Source organism: Nothoprocta perdicaria, unplaced genomic scaffold (genome assembly GCF_003342845.1).
Source record: "Nothoprocta perdicaria isolate Ctin4 unplaced genomic scaffold, notPer1 scaffold_269, whole genome shotgun sequence".
NCBI classification, from domain to species: Eukaryota; Metazoa; Chordata; class Aves; order Tinamiformes; family Tinamidae; genus Nothoprocta; species Nothoprocta perdicaria.
The window spans coordinates 337,026-357,469 of NW_020455498.1; the positions used below are offsets into that span (position 1 = coordinate 337,026).

Here is a 20,444-nt window from a genome sequence, read left to right on the forward strand (position 1 = left end):
TTTTCCTGCTCTTTTTTTTTAGCTCTTTATTTTTTAGGCAGACAGGCAATGGATGTTGACAGGGTTGGAAAACAATAACCTGAATCACCAAAGTAGACTGAATTCAACTGATTTTTGCAAGTATCTTAATAAACTTATTACTTGCTAGAAGATTCTGTTAATACGTTCTGCGGCTGACCTTGTATGTCATGAAGTCAGTTAAAAAACAGATGCATTACTTTCTTTGCCACAGGAAGATAAAATTTATTCATTATTTACCCATCAGCCTTAAAAACAGCACATTGGCGCTTCCACAACAAAAACCTCAGGTGATGTCACGGTACACTGGCAGCAATCACTGCCAAAGGAGGCTGCAGAAGCCAAAACTACAAACCAGCTCAGAAAGAAACTAGGTGAATTCACAGAAGATATATCTGCTGGTGGCTCTTGACTTCTTTTTAAGTCAGAAAATCCTTCAACACGTGCTGGGACTTGAAAGAGATCATTTGCCTACAGAAAACAAGTATTGTTTTTTACATGCTTTTCCTAAATGTCTGCTCCCAGACACTGTTTGAAACAGGATACACCACTAACTGATCCTGTCATCTGACCTGTCACTGAACCTGTATATATTTTTTTTTCTTACAAATAACAAGTTTAATAACCAAATTTGAAATTTTAAATTTAATTCTCTTTTCACATTTTTCCCAGCTTCTGACAAAAGTATATTTGTTCTTCTGTTTGATGGTAGCAATCTTCTAACCAACTCTGCACTGTAAGTCTCCAACACATTTTCTTAAAAAGTGGAAAGATCTTTTCTGCAGGATATACCAGTCCTATCATTGCTCCTTCTATCATTTTGYAAAAGTAACTATAAATCTTTAAAGCTTATATGTATGCATTTTAACATAAGTTACATTCTGACTTTAATCTGATTTTAAAATTCTGTGTAAAGAGACTTCTGGCAAATTAAAACCCTCTGTTTGATTTCAATATGTTACTGTTTAAGAGGATGGCAAATGAAAAGCAACAAGAAATTAATTCTTGAATCTGTTACACCTCTGCCTTTTAGGAGTACCTCTGGGCAACAGGAATCTGTTACATCTGTCTATCTCCCTACATATGTGGAAAAAGAGAGAATGTTGCAAATGATGAAAATCCTGCTTCAAAACCACAGTCCTTAACTGCAAGAATTCAGGACTGCAATGTTCAGTTTTGTAAAACTCAGCAGATTTCAGATTAATAAATTCAAATTGTAATCTAACTCACATCTTGTCCTACCATACCCTCAGAGAAAATATTTCAGTACTGTTTCTGTTTCAAGAAATATGGTACTACTTATTTGAGTTTGCATTAAATCAAAATCCTCATTTTTGCTTTAACTGCATGGTATCTGCACAAGGAGACCACATGGTAACCCAGCAAGCAATTTCTTGTGTAACAAGCCTCGTTCAGATTTGATCCCTTTACACTTCCATTGGCCACGGCAGAAGTTGGGCCAGATCCTGCAATTAAAAACATATACAACTTGAAACAGCACTTTTAACCCATGTCCTCGTACTTCTGACCAAACAGCGACTTGAACGAAATAAATATATCATTCCTGGAAAAGAAAAGACATCCCCAAACACAGCCATGGATAAGCACACCAGTATAAAACAGAGCGTCGGTTACAAATTTACCTTTTTAATGAACGCCACAGAGAATGTATCCCACGATACAATCCCATGATCCATCAGCTCAACAAATGCAGTCAGTGTAAAGGACAACATATCTCCAAAGCTGCAAGAGACAGGAGTCGTGACACGTTAGCAGCAGTGCAGCGGGCAACGACTCGGGGCAGAAAGCAGCAGGGAGCTTTTAGAAGGCCAGGGCAAGGAAGCCAATATGGACTAAGAGGTAGCAGGAGAGCAACAGAGCAGCGTGACAAACGGGCTCTGAGGTAAGTTAGCATGGGCATCAAGAACAGTCATCTGAAAGAAAGCAATTTTGTAAGAGAATTAATTCCCAGGACAACACAAGGAAATCAGACACTCCAAATTCCACCGCTCTAGTTAATCCAGATTAGTAGAAAGTTAGTTGACTGTTTATTCCTTCTCTTACAAAGAAGCAAATATATTTTAAGAATGGACCAGAAGAGAGAGATTTTACATGCAGCATCTGTTTTCTAATAGGTAATGCTTCAACATAAATTCCTTTTAAAGGAGGTATATATGCAGGTTATCTACAGGCAACCATGTAAAGCATATAAAGAGAGTTCCAGCAGTTTAACCAAGACTGCAGCTCAAGTTGCTTTGGGTTTGGAGGTCGCTATGCTCTACAGTTACCTGTAAAGTTGAGTTCAGTGCATCTCCATATTAGGCCAACTATACTCAAAAAAGGTTTAAATTCAATGTAGGTAATATGGTCTATACTGGCTGCACAGGAGTTTTCAATGCTAAATCCGTTTTCAACCATTAGCCTAATTTCTATATACAGTCATGGTACTGAACAGCCAGCAACCATAACGATTTCAATGGAGCCATTCAATGAGGCAACTAGTCAGAAGAAAGGGCAGCGCACAGAGTCCTAAATGAAGCAGCAGATTACCTCTCCGGGCATGCCAAAAGGCCTGCAAGACACTCTGCCACCAAGCCATTAACAAGCATAAGCGTGCAATCAATCTAAACGGCATGAATAGTCCCACTGATTTTAACGCAACAGCTTACATAATTAAAGCTAAGCTTAAAGAGCTCTGCCAGACTAGAACTATAATGCTCAGCAGGTTGAAAGACTGAGTCTAACAATATAACCATAGTTAAAATGATTGTGAATGGTAGAGGTTTTGGGGTAATTTGAGCCCCTACAATCCTGCATCAGCCCAACACAAATAAACTAATGTCCGTTCAAATGAGAGGCATTTACTATGGAACAGAGGAGAGGGGCTGAAAAACAGATTCTGTGCAGCTACTCCAAAAGCCACTGCATTTGACTTAATCTTCCATAAAGGATGCAACTCATCATCAAAAAAAGCTGCATAGGGGCCTTGTCCTTTAAGGCAGCTCATCCTCACTGGGACTCCAAAGAAGTCCTCCACTTTAACTCTGCAGGGGAGGAAGGAAAGGGAAGGAGGGAATGATCTCACCCACAGTTAAGTAAGGGTGTTTCCAGTATCTTTGGTTATTTATGAAAAAACAAAAAGACTCTACAGGCAAAGAAGAAAAACACAGGTCTTAACAGAATTCTACCTAGTTTTAAAAGAATTATATTATTTAGTATATACGTGATTTGGGGGGTTTTGCTTGTTTGTTTGTTTAATACTGCAAATCTCTTAGGAATTGAAGCAGATTTTTTAAAGTCATCATGGGCATTCCGGAGAAGCCAGGATTTCATAACAAGAAGACAATGACATTCTGCAGGTCACGTATCAGATCCACTCCTCTTACTCACCCCAAGGCGCTTCTTTCAAATGCAATGGTGATTTACAAATGCCCAAAGAACTTCCCTGAGAAAAGTTCCTTTTTTTTCCTAAATGCTCATAAAAAATTCTCATGTTTCGTCATGTAAGAATCCTTCCTGAATATACAGAATTCTGTTGTTTTATGAAGCTATAGCAAATCACATCCAAATCACATGAGAAAAAAAATAGAAAAAGATAGTTCATATGGACTTAAAAGGGAGATAACCACGTCTCTTCAGTACTAAATTAATCTGAGGGAGATAAAAATCAAGATAAGAGATAAAACAATCTTAAGTATTGTTTTAAAATTCAGTTAATGTGTATTTACTACATAAATTGGTGGTGTTCTGCAGACCGACTGCGAATGAAAGGCCATCCCACAACGGGCACAGAGGAGCAGCATTACTCTAACTATACAACACCTGCCTGTGGACACTCTCCTTCAGAGCACGGCGACCTTAGCTCCGTTTAGTTTCACTCCTGTACATCCCACAGCCTCATTCGCTCCTCTCCGCGAAAGCCCTGATTAATCCAGCCCATTAAGACGGCCTCCTCCACCCCTTAGGAGAGTGATGAGGGCTGGCTTAAGCGCATGAGCCTGGTTTTAGGACCTGTCGGGATGCCACAAGGGTTGCAGGAGGCCAAGGTCCCTCTCGGCTCAGGAGGCCCCAGCAGGTGTCACTCCTGCACCAAGCGCAGCAGCTCCTCTCCGCAGGTTGTGTAACAGCATCTTCGCCCAGGGACGCACAAACACATGCATTTGTTTGGAATATCTGTATCTGGATATATATGCACATGGCTTCACATGCATATATGAAGGAGCATTGCAAAAGTGAAGCTTAAAGCCTGAGGAAAAGCCCAGTCTGAGAYGAAAGCAATCTCCAGGGTAACTAGCAGGTAAGGATTCGTAACTAGCAAGATAAGGATTCATGGATTTCTGGAAGTGAGGAGTAATCTCGATTTGTTTTTTAAACCCATGGAGATAGGTAGCAATACAATTGTACTTCCAAGCATTTCATTTTAATGCAGATGGGCACACTTATATCATTGGAAGTGCCAGGTAGCCCAGATCCTAGGAATTTCAGGAGAATCAAAGCTTATTCATAAAAGTAATAATCTTAGAAAATAAGTGGCAAGTGCTGTTGGACTCAAAATCTCAGTGAATAACTATTTATGTTATATAAAAAGTCCAAATGATGATGGGGAATCTTTCCAGGTTCCTCCACAGCATGAGGCGCGGCCATCCCGCAAGTATCAAAATGACTTGATGGTAATTCCCGATGAAGGGGCTTTTTAACATGTGTCATTGCAGCAGGGCAGAAAAAAAGCGATCAAAACCACGCACTGTGTAACTGCAGCTCCCTATCTCGCCAGTGCTGGCACTTTAATGATTTATGGTGTCGAGCAAGCTGCTCAGGGCTCCAGGCAGGGCAGCTTTGGGCCGCGGAGGCCCCGGCGCCTCRTGCCGAGCACCGAGCCCTGCGCCGAAACCTCCCCAGCCGCGCCAGCGCCCGGYCCCTGATGCAGGGCTCCCAGCACCTGAAACCCGCAGGACTGAAGAGCTAGTCAGTTGTGTTTAACGTCTACCTTACCTTTTTTTTGGATTTTACGGAAAGATCAAGTCAAAGCCTGTCAGCTTATGTTTCTCAGAATTTACTGAGTTCTTATCTTAGGAAACGAGGGAAAAAAAAGCATCCCACGTATTTTGGTGTYATTTTTTATTTCTCTAAAAATAAAAGTGAATGTGCATGTGACCTTGAACAGCATACCTATCCCTTACCTGCCTTCATAGTATCATTTCTACGTGTAGAAAACTTCTTTTCATCATCTGTGCTAGTTAATCCTCCAGATGCATACAGAGAGCTGCAGCTGATATTCTGAAGGATGCCTAAAGCAATTTGGCTTTCTTATCAAAATAAATTAAAATTAATGGGACTTGAGCATTCAAATCCCCTAGAAATTTTTGAGAAAAAAGAAAACCCTCAAACTATGTTTATACGCATATTGAACTGAACACTACCGCTGCTGAGGTATAATGACACAAAAAGATGAAGCTGTTCARATGATTCTTTAAATCAAGCAAATTACTCAGGCTCAGCTGCCACTAGGTCATGAAGGCAGCAGTAGGAGCTTTTCAAAGCTTGCTGGGCTTGTATTGTTTATGTTAGTCCTGATAAAAGTTGAAGAGAGAGAAACTGGAAATTAACTGTTGCTCGTCTCTCCCGGCCACCACACAGCTCCAGGGCCGCTAGGACAAGCTGCCAGAAGGAAAACATCCCCACATGGAGGATCTCGCCGAGGCCAAGCAGGCCCAGAGCTCCTGATCCCTGGCTGGGCAGAGGGAAGGCCGCAAAGAAATAACTGTAAGCACGGAGGAGCAGACATCAGTCAGCAAATGTGCTTGCTGCCTAAACTAGGCAGTGAAAAGGGCCTCACGTAACTCACATGAACACCAAAGAGGAAAAACAGCTTCCTAAGTTGGCACAAGGATGAACAGCCATGGATAACTGTGAACAGGGGAGCAGAATTTATCTCAGAGGACGCGAGCTCTGGAAGAGCGAGGAGAGTAAGAACCTAACGGTGCCTGTGGGGAGGTCGGATGATGATGGATGCTTTGCAAGTGCAAACAGCATACAGCACCTCTTTTACTGCTATGATTTCTTTGCTGCTCTGCTTTTTCCTGTAACCTTGCTAAGGGTGAGGGTAAGGTACTGCCAAATTAGACAAGGAGCCATTCAAACTTGCTCAGTTCTTGTTCTGCACAGCTGAAAATGACGGAACAACYTGCAAGGCGGTTGTCTCTGTTTCTCGGGGTGATTACAGAAAATGCATTTAACTGCTACACTGCAACGGGCACCGATGATTTTTTGCATCCGGCCAAGCACCACTGACCTATTCCTTTGTGGCCCAGTTTTGCTGGGACCATTACAGGAGATCAGCGTGACCAAGCTCAAACCACCGGCTTTCCAAGGACCCAGAACGGCTCTGGCACCTCCGTGTCAGGGCTTCTCTGTGCTTGACAAGTAATTCCAGGTAAAACAGGCCACAAATTTAAAACAGTGCAGCGGTTATTCTTCAATAAATCAAGGTGCTGAGACTCTTATTATGGGGCATGATAACCCACTTTTAGGTAAGTTAAGCATTTGTCTATGAGGGGAAGCAGCCCAAAGGAGCCATTATGCACCGGTTCTTCATGAAGGTGTCATGAGAATTATTCATTCTCTTTTTCTCCCATCTTTTAAATTCATATTTTTGATTACTTCATGGCAATTTTCCTGAATAGACAAGCCTTTAAAATACTAGGAAAAAACAAACACACTCTCAAATCAGTGTAGTTAGACTACAATTCAACACTGCAATGCAAAGGTCAGTTGATAGAGCTGTTTCACAGGAAAATATTTTTCATTTATTTTTTGAATCCAAGTATTAGCCAATGTGCTTTGAAAATAAAATGGGAACCAATAAAACTGAAAAGACATATGGAAAAAGAAACTCACATTTTAGGAGAAAAAAATCCCTTTATGTGAGAAAGTTTTTAGACGAGCTTTCGCTGTGCAAGTCAGCTTTTAACTGAGGCAGCTTCTCCAGGCTAGCATGCACAAGCTACCAGAGATAAAATTAAGCCTTAGCACATTAGGAAATAATATTCCATTTTATAAATCCAAAGAGACTTTTTCTCAACCAGTATTTAGTTTCTCTAAAGTAACTAGTCATGAATGCAGGAAGCAGAGGCTGCACAAGTCAAGAGATTTGCTATCTTACTTTTTWAAATCTTTTTTTGTTACATCAAATTGCATATTTATTTTTACAGTTCCCATTTCATTGTGCCTCCTCCTTTTAATGTACTTGTTCAGCATAATTTACGAAAAATAGTTGGGACATGAGGTAACTACAGGCATACAGCATTACCTTATCTATTTCACCTTYAAAATGAAGGAACAAAACAAGTTCTCATACTACTGGGTTCGTGCCCAAACAAACGGCTCTAGCATCTCCCCTGGCCCAAGCACCAAACTCAAGAACTTCTGTTGCTGTAACTGTATTATTTCACAGGCTGCYGATGAAAATCATAGCATTACATGTGTATTCCCCTGCAAAGTGAGGCTTATAGAGGTAGGATTTAACATCTAATGTTAGAATAAACTTTGGTCATAACTGCATCCACAGATATGTTGTGGTCTACATCTATCCATAGGAATCCTCTTAAAGGTCTTGCTTCCATGAGTAAGCGGGACAACTGTGCAAAAAATGAACCCAGAGCAGTATTACCAGCTCCCAAAGCCAGAGTACAATGCAACTATCAGTCAGTCCCTTAGACCTCTCGTGAACTGTTCAGAGGATAATCACATAATTTCATGTGAAGAGGCCTATGGGAGAAAAGAATTTGGAAGCAGAGCAGAGTACAATGCAGGGAGTTGAGCTGCTCTTCCACAAATGCAACAGCGCATATTTTCATAACAGTGAGGGGTGGGAATTTTCAGTTCACAGGACACAAATTGACAGGGGTGATGCTGCCAAAGATTCATAAAGCTTCATGACATTTTAAACATCTTCCTCAAAATCTAAACTTCTCTATTAAGACGCCATTTGATTTGTGTTAGATGAAGAAAGGGAATAGAGAGGATTGAATCTTCCTGCCAAATTTCCTCTTACTGTTTTATTTTATCTATTAGACAATGATTTAATGATACGTGTTTCCAATCTCTGTTTAGAGCAGCTTTGTGAAAGCAAGATTTAGCACGTGTTCCGATGGGGAGCTGCACTCCCTGCATGCTAAGTCACATCAGGCTCTGGGAGTGACGGATGCACGGTTAATTGATGAATTATTCTTTTGCTCCTTTGGTTTTTAGCTATACTTGACATCTCAGATTTGCAAGCCAGTCAAGAGATTCGAATTGAGACCCCCTCTTGGGGTCTCAATTTAGCAGAGCCCACAAAGCGTGTGCCTGGCTTCAGGCACACAGAAGGGCAATACCCATGCGGGCAATAAGCACACCCCAAAACTTCCTGCCACTACACAGCAGTCTTCCCTTATGCACTTTTCAAAAACCATTAGCATTAATTGGGAGCAGCAAATAGTAAGAATTCAAATTGGCGTGATGATTCTTACCGTTATGCCACTAACATCAACAGTTAAAACTGCCTACAATCAATCACGTGAGCCAAGAGAGATTTAAGGAGAGGGGAGATGGGGAAGGCAGGGAAATGATTTACTTGCTCAAGTTGGTAAAAAGCCTTACGTAGGAAATATTAGAAGCCCCTGCAGCAGCTACAGAAATGAAGCACGCATTCCACAAGCAAAGCAGAAAAGGCTCCATTAGAAAATTTTAACAGGTATCAAAGAGCAGGAAACAGAGCTTGAAGATTGGCTGAATGAATAAGCACAAATGTATTTATACTAGAAGATTAGTGCAAGGACCTGAAGTCAGTCATGCAAAAAGAAGAGGAAAGCGTACAGGGTGATGATCCAATCAGGTTCTTACCAGGGCTTCATTATCTTCTGCAATTTCTGATATCGTCTGCAAAATTTAAAAACTTCCACGTGAGGAGATACACTTTAAAACATCTGTACTACTTACTTAAATATACAAACACACACACATAAAACACCTGTACTACTTACACATACACACACACATACACACACATATATATACATACACATATATAAACACATACACATCATACTTGATTCATAAAATCCCACTACAGACACACAATAAAAGGCAGCAATTTGCTAACAATCTTCTCTGAAAGAAAACAATTCAGTATCTGGTAGAAGAAAATACATTTAAAATTCATCTCAAATACATATGCTGCTTTAAATTCTCATTTTAATTTCTATTAGGAAAAAAAAAAAGCAGAAGAAAAAGTTAACAGAGGAAAAAACAAATACAGATTTTTCTAAAATCTGTTTTTCTTAATCATTAAGAGTTCTCAGGTATCTAGGTTAGTAAGGTTTTGCATAGAAGTAGCCTTTGGTAAAATAAATAAATACAAGGTTTACACATTAAGTGTTTGCTGTYCCGTTGCTACGACATGTGGTCATCGTCTGACAAAGTCCTTTCTTTAGTCCCAGCCTCCATCACTAATACTGATGTCAGAGTTGTCAGCGCAGCTGAAAGTTCTTGTTTAGCTGTGACCAGCACAGACCCAAATCCTGACCTTTGCAAGACAGTGACAAGTTTTCCATTGACTTCAAAGGGAGCTAAAGAATTTCATCCTGGCTTTTTAACCACCACGTTRCATTTACTCAATGGCTCCAAGGCACCTCACACAGTTCCACAGCCTGTGACTGTGCAGTCTTCTTCCAACAAGATGTGTGAACTCAGCCACTAGCCCAGGGGCTCTTAAACTCACACCCATGGGCATGCCCAGGCCCAAGGGCTGACCCAACCTTCTTGAGAAAGATAATGAGCAGCTGAAAAGAAGGTACTTATTGATTTGGACTTTAAGAGCCAAGCCACACACCTAACCTAGCCTACTTGTGGAAAGAGATTTAAGGTACCACAGCCATGGGACTTCCATTTTCTCCTGCATTTCTCCCCAAGATATGCAGTACTGGCCATGGTCATCAGTAAATTAAAAGCTACAGAGTCTTGTTACTATATTGAGGAAACAGGAAGCCAAATATTAAGGGGAATAGGGGGAAATAAGAGCATCTGAAAGCTGCAGTCCATTGATCATTATTTGCAATCATCCTCCCACTAATAACCAGCTGCAGAACTGCTGATTGTGCTGCTAAGAAAGCTGAAGTGAAGAGACTGAATGATGACAATGGCATCCAAGATAAATAAGTAACTTTTAAAAAACATCACTTAAAGTTAGGGGGAAAAAAAGCTGACTCTGTTACTTAACCCCTGCTGGGTCTCCCAAATCTGCCTGACACGGGTTTCTCCGGCTGCACCTCCACATGGAACAAACCACTGCCTCAAGGGAAAACAGGCAGGTCCCTCTTTCCTCCTCTCCTCTTCTCCCATACTGACCCCTTTGATTTTGCTGTTCAGCCCACAGGAGCTCCAGGCCTCCAGCCTCTCCAATAGCTGATCCAAGCCCGACCTCGGAATTCCCAAATGTCACAGGTTAGATTTTTTTTATTTTTTTTTTTACATTTTTGGTACAGCAAGAACTCCTTCTACCTTGCAATTTCCATGCTGTTTCTGCATGGAAAGCAACACAGAGCTTTCTACACAGCCTGCGTGACACTTGTATCTCATTTCACATTAAAGTGCCTCTTTTCCCAGGCCCAACACACAGGATTTGCATACACACGAGAGYGCGTATTCCCCTTTCCATATGGCTGCTATTTCAACCACGGAGAGGAGCTTCAGAGGGAGGAATGCAAAGTGAACATCCCCTCGAGATTCCTGTTCCATCAAAAAGATTGGCATCTTCGCAAGGCTTTCAGCAGGGCTATGTTTAGATCYGTTTTGAAACTGCTAAAATCCCTGGCCATTCTTATCTACTGAGGGAACAGCTCTCAGCTTCACATCCCTGTAAATGACGTTCCACGTGTCACACCTCTTCCTGCGGCTTGACAATTCCTTCTTTCCAGTGGAAAGGCTCCCTCACGGAAAGTCACTGCTGTCAGATGGGGCAGAGGGAGGCCCCGGCAGCCGGAAGGAGCAGCCTCGGGGAGGGCAGCGCTGGGGCCGGCCTCGGTATCCACCGGGGAGAAGCCGCACAGACCTCGGCAAGCGGCAGGGATTTGAAACCATTTTAAAGCACTAGCTGTGGCTTCTGAAGATACAGAGGGGACAGGATGGGCATCAGCCTGGCCACAATTAGAAAAGCAGCAGGACCTTTTTGTTGCATATTGTGGCTTTGCTCTTTGCTCCTACAACTAACTAGATACCCAGCAATGACAAGGAAACCAAGGGATCACAATGCATGAGACAGCTTGAGAAGGGGAAATAATCACCCTTAACATGGCTTTAGAAGCCAAAAAGTTCAAAGCATTTCCCACAGTAGGAGATCCCAACTCGTCCCTCCAGTGCTTCTGCCAAAACAGTGCTACAGTGCTCCTTGCTGCTAAACGGTATTTCTTACAAGAGCAAATGAGTTTTGTCATCTCCCAACAAGCATGTGTAGATCCAAGCAACGGCCTTTACCATAAAGCACCAGCAAAAATTTACATCATTTCTGAACCCAGCTTTTCAAACAGCTGCTTTTCATCCGGGTACTGGTTTTGGTTAAGCAGCAAGCGAACTGCGAATCGGTGCTGCCTCCATCTAACATCAAAGAGACCAGAGTGGTGTGTGCAAACGAGCACTTCAAAGGGCAGGCTCAGTTTTGCCAGAGATCTCTCACAACAGGCCATAAACAGGTGATTTTTTTCCCAAGGCTGAACCCAGGGATTAAAGAGCGAATATCTGAATTCTAGAACAAAGCAGTAAGGCAGTAACTTCCCCAGCATTCAGAGGACTCTTAACTACCTTGAGTTAACTGGCAATTATGTAACCCAAGGTCAGAAAATATCTAAAAATCGGCATTTCCTTTTAYACTGCATAGTATGGATAAATAATTGAAATCACTAGACACTGGATGAAGCTGAGGAAAAGCAGCAAATCTTGACTCGCCTTGTATTTGAGCAGAGATTTTCCATTAATCGCTGTTGCTTTTGTTAAGCGTGACAAGGACAGCAACCAAAGGCTTCAAAATGCTGCAGTGAGGTTGTACAGGGTAAGTACAGGCAACTTTTACCACCAAACAGCAGCAGGCTGTTACTAAAGAAGTACTTTAATTCACAGAATCCAGTCTACAAGCTGCTGCAGGGTTACGTGGCATGAGCAGGTATCGCTGTTGAGATCCCTCCACAGAGCACCCGGCTAAGCTGACACAGCCCGAGAGCTGCCAAGCTCACTCTTCCCGCGTGCCAGCCTGCAAAGGAACAAGCACAGTCTGCCACCTCCACCAATTTTCCCTCTTTCTATATATACAACTGTTGTTCCTTCTAGAGAGCTGRTGCTGCGGTAGCAAGCAGACAGTTCTGTAAAACACGTCTTGGGTGAGTCACCACAGATACGGTCAAAAATGCTGAAGATCTTACTAATAGCAACACTGCCAAATAAGCTAGATATTTACATTTATTTATTTATTTATTTTTAAGAAACAAGACATCCAATAATTGCACTTGCATGGATGAGAATAAAACCACGGGTATAAAACCCAAATATTTGGAGGCTAAATTAACTCACGTTTGTGAGAGGCTGAAATATAGTGGTGAAAGCCATAAAATACAGACGGCAATTTCTACACAGAGAGGAATTTCAAAACAAGTGTCAACATAATGTAAAATAAACAATAATGACAAGTTACTGGTTTAGACATTCTGCTACCACAATATGTTCCCTGTTTGGCCTCAAAGGAACTTTGTGACATATATTTGGCCAAATCCCAAGAAGGCTTGGACTTCCTCAAGCCACACAAGTTTCACATTTGCTCAAAGTGCATTGCAGATTACATCAAGACCAGCTTCCAGCAGAGACAAGTTTAGCAAGGATCCTACTGGATCTTCTCTCTTCTGTTCGTATGCTAAAATAGCTGTACAAGGACCAAAAATGTCCTAAACTTCAACCACAGCCAGGATGACATGCAATGCACAATAATGGCTTGTTTGCACTGAACTCAGAAAAATTGTGTCTCTTTTTGGAAGTCAGTGACAACCCACTAGAGACAGCAATGCCAAGAGCTAAGGTAGTCCCATCACTCACTGCAATCAGTGTTTCTGACTCTGCACAATTCAAATGCAGGCCATGTCAGATAAAAATACCTCTGAGGATAAAAGGTCTTCATGCATTATGGCCCTGGAGAAGATCACTGTTAGCAAAAATGGAAAATACTCACAAAAACGTCCTCTTGTGAGTAACAGGAAAACTGCCTAGACGATGGATAAACAAGCTGCTAGCCACAATAAATCTGCGTTTAGCTAGGGAACCTCCACATTCTAGATAACAGACAGCATTTAGAAATGAAGAAAATAATCCATTCGTAAATTAGAAACACTTCTAGTGATCAWTTCACTATTTGGTTTCATCTCTTTTGACCATCGTGGTACTTTCTGCTAGACTGCAGGATGGCTTCTTGGAAGCATCAGCATTTAGGACAAAACCAGACTCCAGAAATGCACTGCTGTGCATCAGGTGTAGCCACGACAAAGAAACCGAGTCTGGGAAGCCCTCAGGCCACGTTTTGAAATAAATTATTTTGAGGAAATCTGCAAAATGAAGTAAAAAGCATATCAGCACTCCCACTCCTCACAGCCACCACACCAGCCCTCAGCCCTGGAGACAAAAGCACTCTAGAAAGTTGCCAAGTGGAGATTTTAAGCTTTTCTCCTTATTTTTCCAGTTTCCTAAAATATTACATTTTTGTCTAGAGTTAAAAAAAGAAAAAGTTTTCTTTTGGTCAAACACTTGCTCCTCTGAAGAATATCTGGCAATATGAATTCACTGTAGGGTTTTCTCTGTTTATCCTGTGTTTGCCAAACAAAACAAAGAAGACCAAAAGAAAAAAAATAGTAGAACTGTCAAATGTCTTCTACCTCCCTCCCTGCCCAGGTCGACAGGGTGTTGATATCAACAGTTAGCAGGGATCATCTAAATGATAATATTTTTAAGTACAGGCAAAATAAGAAAAACAACCCTAATAAAGGCATATAAAGATGGAAAGAATTCAGGAGGGAACAACACCCTCCATCTACCTTTTGAAGATGGGATCTTCGATGTCTCATTCTTCAGATTGTGCTTGATCTAAAATACACACTGTATRCTAACTATACGACCACAGTCAAAAATACAGGAGTAAGAGGGGGTGGGGGAGATCCAAGCCTAAGGATTGGTGGGGCAAACAAATCCAAAGGAGCAATCACAGAAAAACTTTCCTGCTTTACGGAATTCTTATGAAATAGAAATTCCATTCCTTCTATGAAAGATGGTGCTGCAACTCCTATTTCCCCCTCCTGCCCTTGCCATCTCCACACTGGAATGAAGGGGATCACCTAACTCCATAAAGRTATTTTGGATTCTTGCCTCTCCTCCTTTGGCTGAGCGAGGCAGCAGCCACAMGCTCCCGACGTTACAGAAGCGCTAAGAAATGAAGCTCACACAAGGCCTCTGCTGGACGAGAATTCATCTTGGCAGTGGTGTCGGGCTCAGTAATCCCTGGTTTCAGGTGAAGATTCGCAGGAGCGGCTGGGCCTGTCTAAGAGGCCACTGCTGCCCAATTTGTTCTTTTTCCAACCTGCCTTCTGCACTGGCTGGCTCATGTTCTGCTGCATTTGCAAACTGTGTTGGCTCACTGCGGAGTCAGACGAGCAGCAGAGCTGGCCAAGAGAGGCAGGAGGGGCTGCACAGACAGTAGCTGGGAAGGGTGAGAAGGATGAGTATTTAGGTCAGAGTAAAGGTCTTTCAGATTAGCACTGTTCACCCCATGGAAACTCCTTTTCTTTTTATATGGTCAGTTGTGTCTGTACAAGTGTTTCCTGGGCCAATACTGAGCTTGATCATGAAACTGAACTGGGATGTTATAATTGACAATAAAGTGACTTTAATGGGGTTAATACTCCATTAAAACACGCATTATTGTAATTTATAATAATATAGATCAACTTTCCAACTCAGTTTCCTACAAACAGCATTAGAATATCTCCTGGGATGAAGCAGGACAGGAACAATGTCTAGGAGCGAGGGCTGTTTAAGCCTTTTGACAGCAGTGCTGAAACACTCACACTGGATGGAAAAAAACTGCTAGYAGGTACGTGAGCAACCGTCCCAAAAAGCCTGTTAAAGTCGGAAGAATTCCAAACTAATCTTTTTTTTTTTGTTTTTCCACTGGGCTGCTTTACAACATTATCTCCATAAGGGCAAGCCAAAAGCTAGAGTTTCACCAAACAATACAATTTGTACTTAATGCTCACACAACTGCTGTCTCGCAGGCTTCCAGCTGTACAGCAGCCAGCTCCACAACTGCCTGCATGCAATGGAAGGCTCCTGGTAAGTTGTAAAGTCAAAAAAAAAAAAAAAAAAAAAAAAAAAAAAAAAAAAAAGCACAAGCATTTATGCAGAAATAAATTCATATGAATCTGATCTAGTTATACTTACTAACTTCCAATGAGAAGAACACAAAATTTAAAAAACATCTGAATTTGAAGTAAACTTTCTCTCTCTCTAATCTGTGCACTAAGCAATTATACACTCCTGAAATTTAAAACCAGGCTAGCTGCAACCATGTCTCCAAAGTAGCTCCTAGCCTGCTCCTGCGACACTGCTGTGTTCAATAAAGGTACTCAGCACAGTTACATCCATTAAACAGGTCTCCAAAAACTCCCTGCTCGCAACAGCAGCAGAAACAATTTTGGTTATTAGACAGTTAGGCTCAGCATAGTCTCAGCTTTCCTGGAAGCACTGGATGCTTTTAGTTAAATGACAAGTAGCAGAAACACTGATTCTGCCAATTAAAAAAAAAAAAAAAGCCTCCATAAACTTACTTACTTACTTTCCTTCTTTTCTTGCTGGTCATGAGATTATTACTACTCCTGGTAGCAATGAAAAGAAATATATATATATTCTTTTTATTAATTCTTTGAACTTTCAATATTTATGGCTTGTGACTTCAGTTTTCCTTTTCTTAGTTTTTAAGAGCTGTCATTTCTTTTAAGAAAGGCTGAGGATCTGTCCAAGTCATAAGACTGATCTGATACATCAGAGTACGCACCTACCTCTACCAGTCTGGTTACATCAGAAAGATGAGCTGTACTGCTATAGTGTTCTGAAATATTAATTCTGGGCTAGACCCTGGAAATAGCTTTGATTGAGCAATCTACATCATCCTAGATGGGGTAGCAAGGAGAAATGTTTATTTTTTCCCCAAATACAACGTTTGCAAGTCCTGGGCACGTGAAGCACCGAACACTGCTTTCTTTCAGCCCCCTCTTAGGGCACTGCATCCTGTGGGGGAGCAGGAAAATCACCTTTTCTTTCATTTCACTTTCTTAATCTGCACAGTTTGTAAAGTCAACCAGCATGGCTGCTTGGTCAACTTCCCGTAACTAGGCATGAACTTGGCTTCAAATTAGAAATTAGTTTTTAAGCAGCATGGAAATCTCTAACCAAGAAAGAAACTCACTCTGAGGGTACACGAACATATCCCTTTGAGGATACAGATACACCAATCTGATATCCTGCATAACCATAGAAAGCAACCAGCATTTCCCTGATCTTCATGGCCTAACTCCTCTTGCAGTCTGCACTATAATTTATAGCTCATCTGAATCCCAGAAGTAAACATAAAATCAACTCATATCTGCTCATTTAATAAGAGACTCTCAGCCTACTCTAGAAGCAAGAGTCAGCCTGAGGGGGGGAAAAACAACGTCGAGCTATTTTAATCAACAAGGATTCAAATAGACCTGGACAGTCACTAGTTATGCTGCATCCCTTCACTAACAGATATATTCCTATTGCCCAGACACACTCCTAGCACCATTAGAGTCCCTCCCTGCATTCAGACTACTGTCAGCTCCCAGAGTGAGCACACACGGTGCCCACGAGTCCTTTTTGCCCTAACCTGCAGGCAATCAGGGAAATCTGGCCCAAATTATGGGAACTGTACATAATACTAAAACCATTTTTGAGAACATAAAGGAAAATCAAACATCTCTCTGAGTTTGTTATTTTTCAAGCTAGACTTACAACAGAAGAAAACGGAAAATGCTATTTTCTAATGGACTCTAATTTTCTTCAATATTCACAAATATTACATGCAGATAAGCAAATAAAAAACACTGCCTGATCCTGTCAGCTGTCTATATTATTACTTCTCTTAAGCACCAGCAAAATGACCCAGAGCCAAGTAGAAACCCAGAACTTGACATTCTCTTGCTCTGGTCACTCTACTTTTACACCAGCTTAGCTGAAATAATGAATAAGTAAAGCAGTAACCAAGGACAGCTATAAATGCAAGGAATATAAAAGCTGGAGTCTTGCTTTCCAGAGGCTGCCCAGTACAACTTAATCACATACAGAAATTATAACTTCAGCGCTGCCCCCAACATGAGTTCCATGGGCAAAAAAGCCCTCGACGCAACCTTACAAGGAGCACGATGGTGCCTGTAATGAGCCCTGCCTGGCCCTGCGGGGACGCACAGAACGCAGCCCGAGTGAGCAGAATTTGCCCCTTTCTAGCTCAGTGTGGGCTCTGCGGCGCGTGGGTGTCCTCGCAGTCACCCGTGGGCAGCTGGGAGGGCCTCGGAGGGGCTCTGCGCAGAGGGGCGGCAGCCTGTGGAGGCCCTCCCGGCCCCTCTGGCCCCCAAGGCCCAGTGCCAGGCTCCACCTTGCACCCTGGGGCCGGCACTGCCGCTCTCAGCCCCATCTCAGAGCGCGGCTGCCCTCAGGCTGCAGCTCAGTGATTCATTCAAGCTACCGCCCCAGTCTGAAGCCACAAGAAAGCTCCTTCCCCACAGCTACTTGTTCACACTTCTGCTACTGCTCCCACAAGTCCCCCAAACCAGCACAAGACCAACTGCAAAACAGAAGTGGGCATTTTTCTGCCAGGTTAAACTGGACGGGCTCTGTGAAGCCACCAGCAATACCAGAACTAGTTCAAGAAAGCGAGCTGGACTGGGCTGGGGAGCAAAGTCCAACACACAAGGAAGGGATGGCAGAAGAGGGAAGCCCTAGGCCTCAGGGCATTCTTGGCTGGGTGCCTGAAAGGTACCTGCACATTCACACCAGGCTGACTCAGTGACTCAAGGGCATGTAGGGTAACTCCCGAGGGCAGAAACACCTTGCGCTTCATAAAGGACATCGTCTTCTACAAAGGCTCCAAAGCTTCTGTCCTTCCCTGCAACTTGCAGCTGCTCATTCCTGCCTCCCCTTGTTGTGCTAGAACAACTCTTGGGATGGGTGGGTTGACCTATGGACACTGACCTGATCGGAGTTAAAAATAAATGAATAAACAAACACACAAACCTTGGGGAAAAGAAGGTGGCAGGGAACTCTAAGCAAGAACGGGGCAAAGAGCTCTTCTTGCTCTGAAGCATTTCAGTGATGCTGGCAATGCAGTCAACAAGCATGCTCACCCAGCCATGGGAGACAGGCCTAATGGCAGGGATGCCTTTACCTGTTCAGCCAGCATCCTGTGGGACCTCTTTTTAATGGTATTACAGAGGACCCAAACAAAAACAGGAATGGAGATGTTAAAAAGGCATTTGACTGGCTGCTATGCCTTGACAGCCAAGGGCTCTCAAACTGCTCATCCTCCCTGTGCCACAGTCTCTTCCACTTACACCTCTTCTTCATTCTCCCACACACCTTGCCACTCACTGACCATTCACAAAAACCATTTTGGTGCAATAATCCAAACAATAAACCCTCAAACACTATTACTGTCTTTTTTTCTGTTATGCCAGTTTGTCTCTTGGTTTGGTGCACTGAAACTGCAGAAGCCCAAGGAGAGGCAGATGCTATAGTGGGAAGACACAACCCACAATAGAAAGACCAGCAGAAAGAACCGCAGCAGCACCAGGGCAGGTCTAGGGCATTGAGCCTGGCTGCACTAGGATTTGCTCCTCTCATTATAYATGATATGATATATATATTATATATCTCAAGTTCTGCCATGTTTGTACCTCTCACCTGTCCACGGATGCACTGCATAAAGGCAGAAGGGAATGCACAGCGCTGCTGTACAGGTGGCCTTCCTTTACCACTGCCCTCACAAATCCAGGCTCACGGCGCTAGTTTTCTTGCCACACACACACACACACACACAAAACGTGCTGAGTGCTCACTGGCATGTGAAGCCACTGGAAACTCTCAGTCTGAATCTTGGCTGTTTTGCTTAAACTAGTCAGATTTTCTCCCCACGGGCAGAAACACCAATAAATAGACTAGACCTATAGACTAGTCTATCTTTGGTAATATATTGCACCAGTTAAAAAGAAAAAAAAAATCTCAAAACCCTCCAAAGGCAAGCCACTAAAAAAAAAATAAAGGCTACAAGCCTGCTGTGTTGAGAGCTTCCTATCTTCCACCAGGAATTACTACTAGGGTATAATTTGCTGAGCATTTCTTTCAACAGCGGTGCTGGCTTAAGTAGCTCCCCTCCCCAACAGTTTTTAACCCAGATCAGTCTGCCACAGCTTGGCTCATTCTCAGCTATGAAACAGCACTACAAGCACATTTGAAGGGCAAGGAGGGCGCTTGCTTAACTATGCTGCAAGCCAAAAGAAATGCTGTAAAAATGTGAATGCTATTTTGTMTTGAAACAGCAAAGTGCTTTCACATACCTTCAGCAGTGGCAGAGTTAAGCCATTTCTAACTTTACTATAAATTCACAGTTTACATCAATACATCTCAGACTGCAGGGCATGACAAACCCGCTAAGGGACAATGACTCTCACACTGCTGCTCTTSTGATCTCCACAGGCACATCCGACCATGGCCATTCAGCACGCTTGTAAATCAGTTCAGCTCAGTGTAAATTTGCAGATGTCACTGTATGTATACTTTTAAATTAGCTTAGGCCTATCTTTGGCTCTAGTTTAATTCAGTCCCTTAAGCAACACGTATTATACTATATGCCAAGCTAACAAATGTTATTACTAGAACTATTTTAATGACACCATAAMCCACTGGAACTCCAGTATTCAGCTGGTATTAGGCAATGGGGATTCAAAGCAGAGCAAAACATTAACCATATTAACAGGTAACGATGAACACGAAGTGAGCGCTCAGCATTTTCTGGTGCAAGGGCTACTTCATTCTAAAGACTACTCTRTCTTCGAGGAAAATCCACTGTGTATTTTGTGCAGGACCACCACAAACCAATTTTGTTCCATTTAAAAGCCTGCTTATTATTTTTGCTTTATTCCCAATTTACTTTCCTCAAAGGAATGGAAGAGAGTGAGGATTTTCAGAGACTGCAGCAATTGATCTAGTCCACATGGCTGAACATCCCCCAAAGAACAAAAACGCTCCAAGCACTCAAGCACTGGCTTTCTCTCAACGGAGCATAAGAAATCATT

At 42.4% G+C, this 20,444-nt stretch overlaps 1 protein-coding gene across 2 annotated transcripts in view; it reads right to left on the reverse strand.

Moving 5' to 3' along the window:
• The window catches only part of ELMO1 (engulfment and cell motility 1), a 241,407-nt gene that overhangs the window by 182,164 nt on the left and 38,799 nt on the right, over positions 1-20,444 (reverse strand). The window contains exons 6-7 of one of the 2 annotated variants that reach the window (XM_026040820.1): positions 8,902-8,937; positions 1,662-1,761 (exon numbers count right to left, since the gene is read on the reverse strand). In XM_026040820.1, coding sequence (XP_025896605.1) covers positions 1,662-1,761; positions 8,902-8,937 — 136 coding nt within the window. The remainder of the gene's footprint in view (positions 1-1,661; positions 1,762-8,901; positions 8,938-20,444) is intronic. The other variant, XM_026040821.1, reaches the window with a different exon arrangement.